General features: G+C 32.7%; 3 protein-coding genes across 5 annotated transcripts; 2 read left to right on the top strand and 1 right to left on the bottom strand.

Annotated features, from left to right (window-relative positions):
* Positions 1–1,447: 1,447 nt before the first annotated feature.
* Positions 1,448–10,667, top strand: Bma-noah-1 (PAN domain containing protein; the record flags this gene model as incomplete). Of its 3 annotated transcripts, XM_043081087.1 has the most annotated exons (22): positions 1,448–1,550; positions 3,136–3,269; positions 3,346–3,456; positions 3,785–3,859; positions 4,183–4,387; positions 4,662–4,795; positions 5,157–5,301; positions 5,477–5,600; positions 5,874–6,009; positions 6,250–6,410; positions 6,607–6,755; positions 7,243–7,381; positions 7,680–7,914; positions 8,045–8,257; positions 8,372–8,647; positions 8,799–8,953; positions 9,087–9,186; positions 9,297–9,439; positions 9,663–9,822; positions 9,970–10,048; positions 10,293–10,423; positions 10,503–10,667. In XM_043081087.1, the coding sequence occupies 22 exons, from the start codon at positions 1,448–1,450 to the stop codon at positions 10,665–10,667; spliced, it is 3,273 nt and encodes a 1,090-aa protein (XP_042937021.1). The 3 variants fall into 3 exon arrangements, with proteins under 3 accessions (XP_042937021.1, XP_001898680.2, XP_042937022.1); XM_001898645.2 differs by lacking the exons at positions 1,448–1,550; positions 3,136–3,269; positions 3,346–3,456; ... (1 more) ...; positions 4,183–4,387; positions 4,662–4,795 and having other exon boundaries at positions 5,184–5,301; XM_043081088.1 differs by lacking the exons at positions 1,448–1,550; positions 3,136–3,269; positions 3,346–3,456; ... (10 more) ...; positions 8,045–8,257; positions 8,372–8,647 and having other exon boundaries at positions 8,871–8,953.
* A 737-nt stretch (positions 10,668–11,404) lies between these two features.
* On the bottom strand, positions 11,405–15,605 carry Bm13748 (bop1-prov protein, putative; the record flags this gene model as incomplete). The annotated part of the gene is made up of 12 exons (XM_001898646.1): positions 11,405–11,627; positions 12,247–12,551; positions 12,658–12,768; positions 13,010–13,249; positions 13,589–13,717; positions 13,806–13,886; positions 14,089–14,235; positions 14,307–14,474; positions 14,564–14,631; positions 14,763–14,986; positions 15,252–15,403; positions 15,525–15,605. The coding sequence occupies 12 exons, from the start codon at positions 15,603–15,605 to the stop codon at positions 11,405–11,407; spliced, it is 1,929 nt and encodes a 642-aa protein (XP_001898681.1).
* A 407-nt stretch (positions 15,606–16,012) lies between these two features.
* On the top strand, positions 16,013–18,916 carry Bma-uba-5 (CG1749-PA, putative; the record flags this gene model as incomplete). The annotated part of the gene is made up of 11 exons (XM_001898647.2): positions 16,013–16,142; positions 16,402–16,601; positions 16,883–16,968; positions 17,066–17,152; positions 17,533–17,614; positions 17,706–17,810; positions 17,969–18,096; positions 18,163–18,298; positions 18,463–18,538; positions 18,609–18,709; positions 18,842–18,916. The coding sequence occupies 11 exons, from the start codon at positions 16,013–16,015 to the stop codon at positions 18,914–18,916; spliced, it is 1,206 nt and encodes a 401-aa protein (XP_001898682.1).
* Positions 18,917–18,975: the final 59 nt, after the last annotated feature.

The raw sequence follows: 18,975 nt of genomic DNA on the forward strand, positions 1-18,975 counted from the left end.
AGAAGGGAAACTTATCTTTGTAAGTTTAAAACAACTCAAAATTTTCATTCTCAAACTTACAAAAAAATCAGCAAAAATGATAAAGCAAGAAAAAAAAAAAAAAAAAAGATATAAAAGGACACTGAGAGTGACCTAAATATATATTCACTGTAAGAAAATGTCACCAAATGTGTTTGTCTTCTCCTCATCAAAAAGATCTCTTATATCATGCATCAATATGCTACACATTCTTGTAACCCTTCACGCCTTTATTTCATCTCCTAATTTCAAATTTTTTCCTTGCAAAAATTTGATTGACCTATTTAATGAAAATTAAGCATATATAGTAGTAAAATGATGAAATTTAGGGTGGAATTTGTACTCTGCAAAGGAAATGAGAGAAAATAGCAATTGCAATACAATAATGTTATAAAGAGTAATCAAAATGATATGATATGTGTTTGTGGTGACATAAGAGGAAGTTGAATTAAGGATGGAACGTGAATTGTCGAAGAGTAGTTAATTGTTTCAATTGATAGCTAATGTCATGTCATGTCATGTCATGTATGAAATTCTGCCAACAATTCACTTATGATTTTAGGTTCAATGTATTCGTCCAAGTTATGCATATCATGCCAATTTGCTGAGTTGGCATTTTGTTTTCTGAACTTGTCGAATTTTTTTTTTTTAAGAAATATTAATTGGAAGAATAATAGAAGGTTTCTGTTATCATTTGTATCATTGTGTTAAAGAATCCCGGCACCGGCAATTTAATTCAACCGTCTCAGCAATCGCTTCCGGAAGTGAGTGGATTGAATTTAAACAGAAGCAATGACAGATGCAAAATCACTTTGTGGTTTTAAAAAAATTTCATTTCATTAGAGAAAAACTTAAATAAATCATCCTTAAAGAAGCGCAAAAGTCATAGGTGAGAAATTTTAGTGCCGTTATTTGCCCTGAATTTTTAAGATGCTGTTTAAGTGATGAGAGGGGAGGAGGAGGGGTTCTTATTACAGGATATTTAGGGTAAACGGAGGATCCATAAAACAGTAGAGTGTTACTGTTGTTAATGTAAATGCACAGTTATGTTGATTGATTGAAAGGAAGTAGAAGTGCGGATGAGATAGTGAATTAGAGTTAAACCTTTCGTAACCCTTCATTGCCTAAAATCTTTAAAGAGGTTAAGAAGATGGCCGAAGGGGTAACTGTCATTGACCTCCAAAATGAGATTTGCGCCCTTTCTGATCATCACCATCACAGCCTCTCTCCTACATTAATAGCAGTAACACCAATAATCTGCCTCCTCCTACTTCACCTATCGTTGGATTCCCTGAAAGTAACGGCATTTCTGTTGTTCATTTCTTATCAGACTGTCCCATTCATCATCGTGACCACTACCAGTATTACTTCAGGACAGTAATATTCGGGTAAATTTCGGCTGCTCAATCGGTAGGACCAAACTTCTAATATGCATCTTTCCAACCATGCCTCATCACTTCTGCATTACTATTCACATCTCATCATAATTGCATACTTTTCTGTATTTGCTTCAATCGAAATACAAGAAATTCGTAAGTCTTTTTACCTTAATTTATAAACGTTCTGCTCTACCAATTTTATAATGAATTCTTAAATTATCATAAAATAGTGCAGTACCACAGTCTCCGGAAATTGTTCCATAAAAGAGTATATTAATGATCAAAAATAGTCCGAACAAATTTGTTGATTAATGGGCCACATTTTTTAAACGTTCTAATTAATCTCAACCTTTTATTCCCGATTTTAATTTTAATAAGACTTTAAAAGCAATTAAATAAGGAAAAAGTAACTTAGAACATGAATTTTACCTGCATTAGCGGTAAAAGTTGTGTAGGTAAGTTAAAAAAATTACTTCTGATTTCTGTTTTGATCTTTTTCTTCATCGTCCTGAATTCCGAACTATGGTTGAAAAGCAATGTAGTAATCTTCTCCATCGGATTTGCCAACTTTCTGTATTCATGCATTATCTAAGACATATAAATACTTGGTTACACGATCATTTTAAATCAATTGTTGAGAAATTTAATTTCAAATTTTCTTTTTGAATCTAAAACATGAATCAGTCCTTTACATCTTTTTACCTATTCCAAAAATCATTCATAATAAAATTCAAAATGAGAACTTTTTGAAGCTATTTCAACTATTTCGTTCAAACTTCTTGAAAAATATTTTTTTTTAAGTTTAAGTCATTTCACGGAAGAACAAAAAAAAAAAAAAAAAAATTAAGATTATCAAGATTGTTTCAAAAGGCAAATTCTTTTCTTTCAAATTGATATGAGAATTTTTGTTCATATTGGTGACCTTACCCATATAAATAACAACTTCTGCTGAAAACGAAAGTGAGGACAATATAATAAGTAAATATTTCTGTTTAAAATTGAGATGAAAATATTTCTTTGATTTGCTTCTTCATATGAAATTCCAAATTGTTTTTTAAAAAATTACAATATTTAATGTCGTCATATGAAGTGATTTTTAATTATTTTTCAACATCGTTGAATTGAACCAAAAAAAGATATTCACGAGCTTACTGTCATTTCTGCTGATGTTTGAGTTAAATTAAAATTATCATATTCAGTTTCTTATAAAATTGTCACTTTATGAAGACAACAATGTTTAATCATTTTGCATTAAAGCATTTCTGGAATTCTGATGACACAGTTTCTGCAGAAAAAGTGAAGTGAATTGTCTTATTTTTGAAATTTGACCCGCATTGACGGCACTGATACGTACGGCCTTTTCTTAGAATGATTGTGTCGAGAAAATGAGCGGTGAATAAGCCGTTTCTTACATTTGTAAAAATTGGGTTATTTTTTTAATGTGGAAATTCTTTGCTAATCTTGATCAGAAAAATGAATTTCTCAACTATTGTCGAAAAGTAAGGATTAAAAAATTAAAGAATGCTTCCATTTGTACAGTTTCTTAATTTTGATCGTAGCACTGGAATGCATAATAATGACCTCTGCTTCATGGCTTTATTATCGACTTAATTTTCCTAGAAGTCTATTAATATTATTTGATTACTTTGCAAAGCAATTTTGAAAGAAAAATTTTCTAAAAATTTAAAAATAAAATTTTTTTTTGAAAGTTTTAACAGAAGAGATATTTAAATTACAGCATCATATCCAGCATGTAGCAATGGCGAATCACCTGTCTTTTTACTCCAACACAATGCTACAGCAGGTAATGTTCTGAAGCGAGCTTCAACTTCACATCTGGTCGACTGCACTGACCTTTGTTCAGCTAACGATGTTAGTTCAATTTTCAAAAAACTTTTTTTTTGTTATTTAGACTGTTGCATGGAAGATGATATTAAGCAGATTTCAGGAATGTTTGGCGATAACCTATGAAGATAAAGAATGCAAAATGTTGTCAAGCATTGGAGAATCGACAGGACATTTAAATGATTATGTATTGCTGAGTAAAAATTGTGCTAAAGTAATTTAATGTTTCGTAAATCTAGTAACAACTTTCATAAATAACTTATCAAGTTATGATTAGATGTAATTGAATCTATGAGAGAAACATCCATATTTGCTTATGGAGTGTTTCTCTGATTATTATGATTGAGTGATATATCACAGATAAGTGAAGTTGCGCCGCAGCATTTATATTTCTCTTCTAGTTTTTTTTTATGGAAAAAAGTGAATGATGAAAAGAGAAAAAGGTAACACTTAAAAATAAAAAAAATGCAAATTCATTTTACATTGATGAAATTTCTACTTCTTATTTTATCTTATCATGATTTAATGAATCTAATTGATAGAGTGCGCGGATCTGCTCATCGCCATTTCAATTCGATGTACACAGACAAAAAATTTTGGTTGGGTTTGCTCGCGAGGTTAGTTTTGTATTAAACGTCTTTTGAGATTAGAAAGTTTAGCCAGATGATGATAATCTTAGGGAGGTGTAGGAGAATTCTACACCTCCTTCTTTTATTACAGCGAATTATAATATTAACGAGTCTAGAGATGTTTTAAAATGTTTAACTTCCAAATTCTCAAGTATTTATCGTTTTGAATTAATCTTTTATATAATTGGAGAAAAGTATGCATTTGCTTGGAACTGCTATTTAGCAACTAAAATTTTATGGATTAATTTAAATTCGAGAATTTTTTTTGCATACATTTCCATTCTTCTGTTTTGTGACATTGTCTCTTATAGGTTGTGTCAGCTGATTCATTATCGTTATGTCTATCAGCTTGCTTGAATGCATTTGATTCTTTCGGTTTTGAATGTGAGTCGGTAATGTACTATCCAGTTGATTCAGAATGCATCCTAAACACCGAAGATCGTCTGGATCGACCTGACTTGTTTGTGGATGAATTAGATGATAACGTCATTTATCTGGATAACAACTGTGCTGGATGTATATTACTTTATATCTAATCATTAACATTCTAAGTGAATGCTTTCTATTAAAGCTTAGCACTCAAATGTTTATCACTTTTGAATCGAAATTTCTTACCCGCATTCTCTTTAGTCTTAAAAAGAGCATTTATAAACAGTGAGTTAATTACAAATAGTATTTTCATCAGTGACTCATTGAAGTGAACCTAATGGACAGAACGAAAGGTTATTTCTTTGAGGCCATTGGTTTAACAGCTAATTTATGATTTATGATGAACTGGCATAGATTTCAGCACAGTGTTATGCTCCATACATAACACAATACATTGCCGTCGCAAATCGTCAGCTAGCTAACGAGTTGGACAGACAACTGATCGCTGATCGTGAATCATGCGAGTCGTTATGTACTCAGCGACTGTCTACAACGGTAAACTGAGTAATAACAAGATAAAATAATGATTGATCGAGTTTAAGAGCTAAATTTAAATTCGGAAAATTTAAAAAGTTTCCTACCTGTACACTACCTAATGTAACTTTAAGAAATTTTAGTCTCTTTTCACTTGTTCAGTGTGCTTCTAAATGAAATGATCAATGCAGCTGTAGTTTTAAACAATTCATTTTGGGTGAATTATTCATCGATATTTGCTCATCACCAATATCTTAGTAGAAATATAAGCGTACTGGTATAATTCATTTGATATTTTCGAGAATACGAGAACTCTTCCTTTTTCAAAATGTAAATATAGGCAAACATGTTCAGTCAAACACTGAAGGTAATAATTGTTCAGACAAACGATTTCAACTGTAAATCATTTATGCATAATCCGGAAACTAACGTTTGCATACTTTCTGATGAACGTTCTAAACCACTTGGTCGAGGCAATCTAGTGAAAGCTGACGGTTTCACATATTATGAGAAGAAATGTTTTGCATGTATGTTTTCAAGACAATGAAATTATTTAATGCTTACTCCTATTATTTATAAGATGGATAGAAGTAGCGTTTGATTTTATATCCAAATGAAAATCTCAAATTCAGCTAATCAATTAATATGTGAAATTAAACTTGAAATACCTTCTTTTTCAAAACATATTTTAACAAATTTCAGCACCACGAACATGTCGCAATGTACCGTCGTTTGAGCGCATACCTCAGATGATACTTGTTGGTTTTGCTGCATTTGTTATGGAAAATGTACCTTCAGTAACGATGTGCCTCGATCAGTGCACAAAGTAAGTTAGTGATCTGTTAGTACTGATATCAATGCTTTTATCATTAATGGAACTCCATGTGTGCCCATTATAGATTGACCTTTAACAGAAAAATTCCTGCGATATTTCAAAGTATGTATGTGCATGAACGTGAAACAAAAAATGAAAATGATATTGCAGTTCATTTTTCGAAATAATTTTAATTCCATTACAAAAAACTAAGTTAATTGCTTTAAACGCTTTAAATGACTACGAAAATAGTTTGATAAGAAATAACAAATTTTTCGTTTTCAGTCCTCCACCGGAAACTGGAGAAAATTTCGAATGCAAATCTGTGATGTATTATTATAACGAACAGGAATGTATTTTAAACGCTGAAACACGAGAAAATAAATCGGAATTGTTTATACCGGAGGGAGAAGAATTCCAAGTTCGGATTGCAAAACTAATTCGAGATTATTTACTTCAATACCTAATATTTATACCCGATCCTTCTACCATATTTGTTGCTTATTTTCTTAAAAATTAGAAAACTTCTTATAGCCTGTGATTAAATTTATCATTTGTATTCCTCTTCCATCAGTTTTTTTTTTTTTTATTTCATAAGTACAAAAGAGAAACAATTCAAATCTTTGAGTTCACTGAAAACTGATTAAATTCTTCACTTTAGGTCGATTATTTTGATATCACTTGTCATCTGCGCCCTGAAACATGTCCAAATGGCACAACATTACATACTGTACGTACGGTTAATGCAGCACTCCCTGAAGGCGAAGGATCGATCCATATTTTGCAGTCAGCCGGGAATTCGGTTGCTGATTGCATGACAAAGTTTGTTTTTAGGAAATTAAACTGACCTTTGTCTATCAGCACAAGTTATTAATAAATATTGAATTGTGCTGGTGCTGCATTGATAATAAATGTAGTTGAAATTGTAATGATACCGTTGCATATGCGAGAAAAGAAGAGTATAGCAATGCAGTGATACTTTCAATGAAAATACGGTCGTTGTTGTTGTCGACTTCAGATGTTACGAGATGGCTCCCGAGAAATGTCGCGCATTCAATTTTGATAAGCAGACATCTGACTGTGACCTGCTGTACGTTGATGGGAAGACAACCTTACGACCAGCAGTCCACTCGGGCATTGATCTCTACGACCTTCATTGCCTAGAGCGTAAGAAGCATTCTGGAAATTCTCTTCGTCTATTTGCACCTGTACATTTGTCGAGAGGCATTCACTCACATTCATCACTGAAAAGCATAATACTAGAGGGAGAAGAGAGATAGATGATCAGAACAACAGTAGCGACACTCTATTACAATTTGCTGAATTGGCTTAAGATAAAATTGCTGCATCAGAATTAGCTTTCTAAAGAAGAGAAGCATGTTTTTCGCTACATTTTAATCATCCCAATACTTAATTTCCAAGAAATAGATTATTTGGACAAATCATAAATTTTGATGTTTAGAAATTTTTGACTAAAAAAAATTAAAATTTTGACTTTCGGGAAGTTTTCTAAAAATAATAAAAAAAGTTACAAAAAGTAATGAACGAAAATCATTTTCGAAGCATTTGTTAAGCTATTCAGATGTTATAAATTTAAAAATAATCAGTATCTAAGAATGGCAATACGATCATGACATTGCGATCTGTTTTCCAGAGACAAAAGTTTGCGCTCAGAAAAACAACGTAACACGATTTTCGAGATATTTGTACAGTATATATGATGCAGTGCCATCGCAATTCTACGAAGCAACTGCCCTCACAAATTGTCTTAATCTTTGCGCATATACCGAGCGGTTCATTTTATATTTGTTAATTTCATTCACTTCAATTGCTCATATCTCTTCCGATCTGTTCCATTTCAAAAGAGCCTCATTTTAAATTCAATTGCAGTCCACAACCTTACTACATTTGATTGTTTATTTAGTTATTTATATACAGTGCGTTTAGTTGTGTTCCCTCATATAGTATTCACTACATGCAGTGTACAGCTGACAAGATCCAATGATGCAGTTAAAATTTGGTTTTTATTCTGAAATTCGATTTTGGGAATAATTTTCATCAAGGAATGACTGCAAATTTGATTTGTTTTAGTTGCGAAGGTGTAAATTACAACAGAAGGAATGGTCGTTGTGAATTATTTGATAAGGTCGAAGGAAATGGAAAGCCAAGTGATTTCACGGATTTTTACAAAAATCTTTGTCTGGTGGAAGAAGTAGAATCAGAATATAGCGCCGCAGCTAATGTTCCCAAACATCTCCTTCCGAATGTTTCACATTCTGCAGTTACTCAGAAACAAGAAGCTAAATTACACATTATCTCAGCAAAAGTAAGCTTTTGCAATTACGGATTCTTTATTTGTAATTCTTCATTATTTATAATTAAGAGTGCCTAAGTATTTTCAGCTAATCGATTGAATTAATTAATTAGCTTGGAAATAACTAATAAAGCTCTTTTAGACAAAGCCTTTCCTACGCGAACAGGAAGCACAGCGACGAGCTCCAGAAACAATAACAGCGAAGTCGTCTTCAGCTTCCGGAAAAGTAAGTGGTGAAGCAGGATCATCAACTACATTCAGCATTTCTTCATCCGGAAGGCTTCCAGGGCCAGTAGTACAAATTGCTCCAGATGCAGTGCAAACAGTTTGCAATTATGAAGGCATCAAAGTGCAGGTAATCCTTAATTAAACTGGTAGTATATTTGGGGCAGTAGTACTAGCTTACCATGCAGCTTATTGATTACCTATGCTGTAGTGCATTGAATATACTGAACTCGTGAAATTGCAGGTGAGAAACACAGAAGCATTTTCGGGAGTGATATTTGTTAAAAATAGGTATGAAACCTGTCGAGTAGAGGTTACGGATAGTGAAAGTGCAACACTAGTAATTGGTTTACCACCGAATTTTGGTTCAAAAATGGTAGCTGATGAAAAGGTTGCCGCAAGCGAAGCAAATATTCAACCAGAAATATCCGGAGGCGACAAACTGGATAAACCCGCTGATGAACTGCGCATAAGACGACAAGCTTTAGAGCTACACAGAGATTGCGGAATCCAGGATATGGTGCGTTAGGGCATAAATTCTTTTGTAAGATCTACCATGTCTCTTCAAATTAGGCTGATATTCGTAAATGCATAAACTTGCTAAGTAGTTCTAAATTCGGAAATGGAAGAGATTGTCGAAAAGTTTTCGTTATTAATGATATTGCTTTCAGAACAATGGTACTTATAAATCAACGGTGGTTGTACAAACAAATAACTTGGGTATACCTGGACTGGTAACTTCCATGGATCAGATTTTTGAAGTGAGCTGTGATTATAGTTCAATGCTTGGTGGAAAAGTTACTGCTGGTGCCAATCTCACAATTGAGTAAGTAATCTCTATGGCTTATAATTCAATGTTACTTCAAAAAGCTGAAAAGGTCATCTCTTTTTATATATGGAAAAAAATAAATAAATTCATAGTGTTTTAAGATAACGCCTTAATGATGAAAAAATTTCAGTGGTCCCGAAGCATCTCTTATTCAACCCCGAGGAAAAATCGAACTTGGTAACCCGGTGCTTATGCAGATGTTGAGTGGACAAGGAGAACCTGTCCTACAAGTGCTCGTTTATAAATTTACTTTATAACTAACTTAGAAAACTCATACTCAATAAAATTAATTCTATTAGAAACATCTAAGAAAACATCACAAATTTGTCACTCTTTTCAGGCAAAACTAGGTGACATTCTGCAGCTACGATGGGAAATAATGAGTATGGATGAAGAACTTGACTTCTTCGTTCGAGATTGTTTCGCTGAGCCCGGGACTGCTACTCTGAATGCGGAAGAAAATTTACAGCTCATTGCGAATGGGTGACTTCTTCATTTGTAAAAAAATGTTTAAATTTTTAGTAATATATAATTAGCAAAGAAATGGTAAACTAATCTGTGTTGCGTATGCATTATAATAATGCTATTCCTTTCTTTTTGTTTGAAATTCATTAATTGAAGTTAGTTATTTGAAACATCCATTTTAACGTTGCTGTTTCCTTATCACTCATTAATTACTGCTTTTGTCTAAAAGAATACATTTCAGTTGTCCAACGCCAGCTGTATCACAGAAAATAATGCCTGATCCGATAGAAGTGATGTCCTCTTCAGTAAAGATAGCACATTTGCAAGCATTTCGATTCGATTCTTCCAGTGTAGTCAGAATAACATGTCATTTGGATATCTGTGTAAAGAGTTGTAAAGAGGTAATATTATGTTATAAACTTGTAAGTTCTAGTTAGAATAAATAAATTGGGTGTAAGTTTTTATATTGAACTTTATTTTTTATGGTTCATGAACTTTGTTTTTTGAAAAAATGTGAAATTAAAACTCAACTGGATTTGTTCTTTAAGGTGATGTGTCAACTAGGCAAAGAACAAAAACAATCATGGGGACGAAAGAAGCGCAGTACAGCTAATTCAGTTGCTGACTGTAAGTAAAGACGTTAAAGGAATGATGTTACTGGGAGGCTTAATTCTAGCTTCTCGATATTTTTGAGAACTACACGGTCAAAGGTTTAATGCGAGCACATAATGTAGTTCTGACATACATGAAATGTCACATATTACTACGTTTTGCAAATTAGTACTGCATCAAATGCTTTGTAAATCTACTTCTTCGTCATGTAAAAATCTTTTTTTTTCCACACTTGAACTTTCTATCCTTAATTTTTCAGATGAAACGGAAAGGTATAGAATTCCGAAACGGGCTCAAGCCACAACATCCGTGGTCGTGATAGATCCTCTTCAACAAGTTGTTGAACCAGCAGCCCTTGCACGATCACAAACTTTTGACCTTGTGCAAGAAGTCTGATTTTTTTATTTTTCAATTTCCCAACAAAACTGCATAATACATTTGAAAATTATCGATTGAAAAAGATTTCCAGGAACCGGAGATGACGATAACCACCTCATCAGGACAACTATGCATGGCTAAAATATCATTATTTGGTATATTTGGTCTTCTTTTTATTATCACAGCTGTACAGGCTGTTGTTGTTGCTCATTATGTATTTCAAAGGTTAACAGGAAACTACAAAAAAAAATACTAGAAGTTAAATACTACTCACTTCGCTACTCCTCAAAGTAATTAATCTGAAGCTTTAACTTCACAATAACTGAATAGAGCTATGAACCCGAAGTCACATTAAATCATGACGCAATCTTTCTTATGTAGATAACATTCGTGAGAAAGTGACACAGTACAAACTCATGGCCACAAAATTCCACTTGAATGAAAAATTCATTCAATTTAAATACAGAGATGCCTCAATCAATGCATTTCAAAATTCTTCAGTCGGATTTGACCAGATATAGAAATATTTTGTTAATAGTTTTTTTACCGATTAGTTGTTTCTGTTAAAACATTATTTTTTAGTTCCAGTGTTGTTCATAATGAAATTTATGTTTCTTTTACGACAAAATATTAAACGTCGAAACGTTGATAATTGAGAGTTTGTAACACTTGCATAAAACATAAAAATTAAAAAAAAAAACTTTTAACAATCTTCGATGACGCACGTTATTTTATAATTATTTTAATAGTCTTCCTTTCAAAACTTTATCTTCAAGAACACAACTACGAAGTTAATGGAACTTTAGTTTAAAAAAAAAAAAAAAACATGCCTTCTCAACGAACAAGCTTTCACGGCAGCTACATGCATATTAATCAGTAAAATGACACAACAAATAAATGTCTGCGATACATCATTAAAAAGTGTCACTGGAGCAGAACTTGACAATTAATGATAGGGAAATTAAACTTCCAAAAGTGTACCGTTCAATTAGTTTAAGTGAATAAAGCAATCGAGCCATCAACATGTGCAGTTATCAACCACGGTTGCGAAGGATGAAATATTGCAGCTAGAATTGAAAGACCATTTTTCTGAGCTGTTTGGGTGCGCAACCTTCTTACTGGTACGAATTCATTCTCTTTAAGTGAATCACTGCTGATTCGAGCATAATACACAATTGCAGTTGAATCATCCGATACAGTTGCTATTAATGGACATCTGAAAAATCAGGCAACTTCGCGACGAGCTATCAAAAAATTTGTCCCCAGAATGTCGGAATTGTAAAATTATTACTCATATAACTAAAGAAATTTTTACTTTCTTCTAATGCAACAAATAATTCTTAAAAAAAAAAAAAAGAAAATTAAATATGGGCTTTAGCAAAACCTAACAAATTCAAAATGTTTTGCATAAAGAAAATGACGAGAGGAGAGTTTTTTTTTATATGCTTTAGTTCTATAAATAATTTTTATGAAATAATAATTTTTAGTTTTATGAATAATAATTCGTTTAATGACATTACATCATTCCCACTTCATGGCAAGGGGAACAGATTTTCAAGCCTTTAATATTCCCAGATATAAAACACTGAATTCACGGAGATCCTCCTCATTTCAGTCGACCACCAGGTTAATAAGATAAAGTAGTTTGAAGTACTGAAATATTTCAATAGATGATAAGTACATTCAAGACGCATCAGTAGTAAATAGCAGAATATTTTGAGCATTTTAAGCAATGAACCCAAAAATCTATAAATTAATGAGAATAAGATAGTTATGTCTCAATACATGCATTTGTTATTATTAAAAATAAAAAGTGAGAACAGTCAAGGACAAACCTTGCATGCTGTGTGACTCCTCGAATAGCAGCCGTATGATGTTTGACGCTTTTCCATGGTTTACTAGAAAGTTGTAGGTCGATCCATGAAAAAACTCTATCATGACCACCAACAAACACATTATCTCCTCGAAAATCAACGTGCATGCAGCTCATCCATTGCGAACCGGTTATGATTTTCTTTTTCAACTGACACTTTGCCAGATCATAAATTCGTATATATCTTTGCGTCCCAACAAACAGAAACGGTTCAGATGGATGAAATGATAAAACCGTCATAAGGCCTTTTAAACGAGAAAAAGGTCTCTGAAATCAATAAGGCTATTTCGAAAAATCATTAAGGTGAAACTCAGGAATTTTAAAACTTCAGACGATTAATTTTTATCTTACTCATTGTAAGATCATCGCTCACCTGAGATTTACATTTCGAAAGCTGATGTATATATATAAGTTTCGGTGACTTTGAATTGGCAAACGTCGCAAAGTAATCACCTTTGTGATGCCATACTACTTGACGTGCAATCTAGAGAAGCAAAATGCAATACCGTCTTAATGTAATTGCAAACTGTAATATAAATGTGATTACAATACGAAATATATCGCATCCAATAATTAAGTGTTGTAGCCCTTAATGCTAACCTGAACAACATGGAAATATTCCGAACTTTGCAGAAGGAATAAGAAGACTTTTTATAAAAGTATTCCTTATCCTAAACAAAAATACAGAAACTTACAATTAGAGAAAAATTTTAAGTAAAACTCACATATCCAAGATCAACTGACAATGTGCCCTTTCCTTCATACTTCCATTTTAAAACATCACTTTCTGAAGATTCACACCGAAGTTTTGATAAATATTCTGTAGTAGTTGTAATACGATGGCGATCTCCACAGTACGAATTTGTCAGAATCATTTTATTCGATTCCATTGTAACAGCCAAAAGTGTCCACTTAGCAAGAGGGCAATAAGCCACACTTGTTATCGAACCATCCAAACTTGTCGTCTATAATAATTGCGTTTCCATTATAAAAATGAAAAGTTGAATTTAGTGAAATAGAGACTAGATTATTCAAAATTTATAAAAACAATTTTCATCGTTTTTTATTGCAAATTTTGATGGATTATCACGAAGTGTGTCAGCAATATGGAAACAATTTAAGCAATAATAACAGCAAGAACTCTAGAACAGAACACTAGAACAACTGAAATTTAAAAATCAGTCTACTTATTTCGGGGTTTTGAACTCATTTTTAAATTATTAAACTTGTAAGAAAAATTTGGACCACTTCCTATCAGGATCGCAAAATTAATTTAAAAAATAAAAAAGTACAAAAATCAGTACTTTAAGGCATCTCCCATCACATATGGACCACAGTCGAAGAGTTCCATCCTCACCACCTGACGCGAAGATTTCTGTAGATTCAGGTTCAAATGACAAACTTCTCACTTGCCCGGAATGACCAAGCATAAGCTTTAAATAAATAGAATTAATTCAATAGATTTGAAAACCTATCCCTACTAATACTCTCGATTTCACAAAATAAAAGAATGAAACCTACGAAGCTCTGTGTCGTCGGAAAAGGACGCATATCTGTCAGGTTAGGAAGTTCAGGAAGCAACTCCGTGTGATCAATATTCAACTGAAAAAGAATACATACATATATGAATAAATAAATAGACAAATAAACAAATAAAAATAAATTAATTAACTAATTAAAACAAATGACTGGACAAACAAACAAATTACAAATGAAATAAATAAGTATATATAATTAATAGATAATAATAAATAATTCCTGATAATGGATTAAGTAACTAATGATATAGAACGACTTGAAATACCTTCATTTTTCGTTGTCGTGGTGCCAAATATAAATCAAGACAGCGTTGATAACGATCGTTATAAAAGCGATCATATGCCGGGACTTTTCTCAAACAATCATATTTTTTGGGGATGAAGTCCAATCGTCGATCTTCTGGATCAGTTTCCTAAGAATTATTTATTAGATTAAAAGTTGTGAAGCTGAGTCGGCAAAATACAGATTTTACTAAGAACTAACCTCCCATTTCTTTAGCTCTTCCTCATCACATAAATATTCTGCTGGTGGATTGTAACTTTCAGCATGTCCAGGTAAAGGAACTTTTGGTGCAGGAAAATGCATTCGTATCCTGGCTAATTCAGTTTTCGTTTTTTCGCTGCAGGGATTATCAGCCCATAAGTCATAAACCTGTAACAAATTCAGGAAGATGAAAAAATATTCCAGATCAGTAACAACATCCGTAAAAATTACTAGATGAACAGCTCTTTGAACCATACTCTTTTTTCAATCTGCTTTGGTCGAGATGGTCGCACCCAACCCATTTTGATGGCATGCACCATCTTTCCTGAAAAAGAAGAAATGTTTATAAAAGGCACATGAAACGACAAGTCAAAACAGATTTTGGAATATTCAATTTTAACTTGAGATGACAATCAGTTTGAAGCTATCTTACAATTTCCTAAAAACAAAACTGACCAACAAGACGCTTTTCATCCAATGAAGGAATAAATGAACGTTTGGAATCTGGACGATTGGATATTGGATGAATTTCTGTTTGTGATGAGAAGATGTCCAAGAATGGTTGGTATGGATTATAACCAACCAATGGATATTTTGAAGCATCCAGTGCATTTAACTTCTTTACTTCTTCATCATTTAAAGTAACAAAACCACCACTTTGCCGGTCGTAAACTCTTCTCCTTCAACACAGAGATCACTATACATTAGTTAAGGACAACAAAATTAAAAACTCCGCAAAGGTATTGGAAAGTAAAAATCAGCAGTGCAAACAAGATTTTTTAACTTTTTGCCTTTATTATTCACAAACGATAAACAAGCAATCTATATGGAAGAAGTAGTTTTAAACGCATTCAAAATTAAACATTTTTTATGAAGGATCAGACAGTTATTAATTAGAGTTATTGCTTTCATTGGAATGAGAAAAAGAAAATAAACATAATTAACCAGTAATTGGAGTCATCCATTCGATCCAGAAATTCTTCCATATCATCATTTTTTTTAGCTGATTCGATCTGATTTCCGTCTTTATCATAACCAACATGGCTGAAGTCGTCATACCACGAAATCGGAATGTTACCTATCGTATTTCTGAGATCCTGTAATCAGTCATAATTATTTCGACTACTTTCTTTTATCACTTCTTATAAGACAATAATCTTACGACAAAGAACTGGCAAGAAAACTAAAAAAGTGGAAGGTAAAACCATAACACCGAACCTCTTCATCACTTGAATCATAATCGTCGATCTTCTTGCTTGTTCTTTCCAGCTCAGTTGAATTCATTCTTTTATGAATCATCTGTCGTATCTGAAAAAATCATTGTTGTGGAATGGAAAAGTGTCCACACCACATTCAAGCCTGACAACCTCGGCTTGATAATTAACTCGAACATACTCTCAGCCAGAAAGACCGATTGGCAAAAGCCGACTCGGGTTAAACTCATTGACAAAGCTTTGTTGTGCGAGGGTCTTTCTCATATCTGTTTCATCTTCATATTATTATAAGCTTGCAATAACACATTTGTTCACTGATAACAGATAAAAATTTAGTGAGTTAACTTTTCGTTGTTTTAGAAATAATTAAATTAAAATTTGTTACAGTCTACTCATCACTCATTTAATGTTTGATTATCTAGTGGGTGTTGTATATGCCATTCTCTTCCGTTATCATAAATCCTCTCTCAGCTCTGTTATATTGAAAGGTCGATGTCGAAGAATTTGTCGGAACAGTTGGATGCATTGCACGCTAAACTGTTAGCGATAGGAACTGACTTGATATGTGTGAAGAGAAGTAATGTGCTAGATACGAATGCATCTGTTAAACGACCCAAAATTGGTTAGTTATTATTTCCTGACTTTTTGGTTGTTGCATTTCATTTCAATAAGTATACTACAAAATTGTTTTAATTTTAAGACTTTCCACTGCTCAGAAAACTTTATGCTTTTGTCATTTGTTTTGAGATGTATTTTTACCACTATTTTTTTCCACCGTCATAACTGTCATATTATTAGATGCTGTCCAACAACACTAATAATAAATCGTTTTGTTTTGCATGGTCATTTCATCTCTGATCACTTTATGCTGTATAATACAGATGTAATGAGTGCTGAAGTGAATGATTCTAATCCGTATAGTCGATTGATGGCTTTGAAGAAAATGGGTATTGTGAAAAATTATGATGAAATTCGAAAAAAAACAGTGCTGATAGTAGGTGTTGGTGGTGTGGGAAGTGTTGTTGCCGAAATGTTGACGAGATGTGGTATTGGAAAACTTATTTTGTTTGATTATGATAAGGTATGTATTCCCACTTCTGGTAGTGAAAATCATTTGTTCTCCTTTGAAACAGGAAAGAAATCATTTTTATTTTATGGAATACTTAATTATCTTGATAGCTTTAAATATTTTACGTCATTATTAGGACAAAAATGAGAATCTTTTCCGTCGGCTCTTCATGTAGTCTTCTACAATGCAGAAGTAATGTGATCCAGTAATATTTTTGTTAAACTGCTTTTTTATTATGAAGACCAATACTGTGTATGATGTAGATCTCGAAGGACAAAGTATGCAAATTTTAGGTTGAGCTTGCTAATATGAATCGTTTGTTTTATCAACCACAACATTCTGGTATGAGTAAAGTTGACGCAGCACGGAACACTCTCAGGTGAGTTTACTACTATGCAGTTAACTAGCATGAAGTATGCTATTAGTTATTTATGCAGATATCACCATTTTATCATCTTTTTTGCTTCTGTTTTCAGAGAAATCAATCCCGATGTAGATTTCGAGACGTATAATACGAATATAACGACTGTAGAGAACTATTCTCTATTTGTTGACCGAATTAGGTATTTTCGTTTCTTGTTCAAAGGGATCCAATCATTTGAAAATTGTCCTTTTTTGTATTGAATATTATCATTGGAAATGCTCTTTTAAGTCAAAAAGAGACATATATAATTAGTGAACTTGTTAATGAGAAATCCAGTTACTGATATTGACATCGATTATATGGAACATTCCATTTTTTACGTAGTAAAAATTATTCTCCGGAGACTTTTCAAGCAGAAAATGATGCTTTGTTTTATATCTTCAGGTGTTCTATTTCTTATAACTATATAGTGTCTGGTAATTTACGTACTGAATCATATCTATGATATAGATGTAATTGTAAATTTTCCTTACAAAACATGACTTTCAGTTTTGCTAAAATTTTGCAGATTATTTGTAGGAAAGGAAATCTTACCGGTGAGAAGGTTGAACTCGTCCTCAGTTGTGTGGATAATTTCGAAGCTAGAATGACTATTAACACTGTACGTATAATTACTTTAATTTTCTCAGTATTATAGTTCATCTTTTTCCATTTTTTGGCCATGTTTCTCATTTACACTACTTTTTTTTCAGGCTTGTAACGAAGAGAATCAGATATGGATGGAGTCTGGTGTCAGCGAGAATGCAGTATCTGGTCATGTGCAGTGTATGCGTCCTGGATATAGTGCATGCTTTGCTGTAATATTTTTTACTTTGTTATCAAAAATATTCCAGAGAATATTTTCGGATGAATGTTTGGTATATTTCAATCCACAAACTTTTTTTAAAAATTTATTCATGATCCTTATAGTCTTTCAAGTTATACTTCTCAAATGCTTCATTTGATGTTTTTGCAGTGTGTGCCTCCTTTGGTAGTTGCTTCAAATATTAGTGAACGAACCCTGAAACGTGAAGGGGTTTGTGCTGCGTCATTACCCACCACTATGGCGGTCATTGCCGGTTTTCTAGTACAAAATGCCTTGAAGTATGTAACACTTTTTGGATTTTGCTTCTAAATTTGTTTCAGGCACATGTTAATAGGTTATTTCAGGTTTCTTTTAAATTTTGGTGAAATATCTTACTGCCTGGGGTATAATGCTCTTTGTGATTTCTTTCCTCGACATCAAATGTTACCGAATCCTAGTTGTGAAGATCGTTTCTGTCAACAAAGACAGGAAGAGTGTAAGGTATAAACTTTCGATTTCTTATCGTGTTAATCAACGAAGCAACCTTTTGAAAGCCAAAATACTTCATATTTTTTTTTCACTCATATTTCTAAAAACCTTATAGAAAAGTTTCTCTATAAGATTTCTTTGATGCAATCACTTACCATTATTTTGTATCATTGCAGCAATTTGTAAATGAAAATGAAACTAAAGGCAATGAAAAGACAGAAGACGAGATCACACATGAGGACAACAACTGGGGTAATATTAGTTTCTAGAAAATTCGTGCAAGTGAATCATAATAAACGCCTATTCATGTTCATTCTTGCAGGAATTGAAGTGTTGGATGAATCACTGATTGGCCCTACTAATGGTTGTTGTAGTGGGCCTGGCGAAGGGATACAATTTGCATATGAAGCTCCTATTAAAGAGGTATTTTCTAACATTAACCAGGGGCAAATTTACTAATATCTTAATTGTAAAGACCAATATTTTTATATAATTCACTGTTTTTGACAAAACATATGATTTTAGTAGGCTTAATTTATTAAAGGAAATTTTTAGGATACGGAGAGTAAGGAACAAATATCCGAGATGAAGAACTTGTCAGCACTCATGGCAGAATTAAAAAGCTTATAATGAATGGCTGTGCTAATAAATTATTAATAGAGACGGGAACAAGGGATGTTATTTATAAC

The sequence above is a fragment of the Brugia malayi genome (assembly GCF_000002995.4).
Source record: "Brugia malayi strain FR3 genome assembly, contig: Bm_v4_Chr3_scaffold_001, whole genome shotgun sequence".
In the NCBI taxonomy this organism is placed as follows: Eukaryota; Metazoa; Nematoda; class Chromadorea; order Rhabditida; family Onchocercidae; genus Brugia; species Brugia malayi.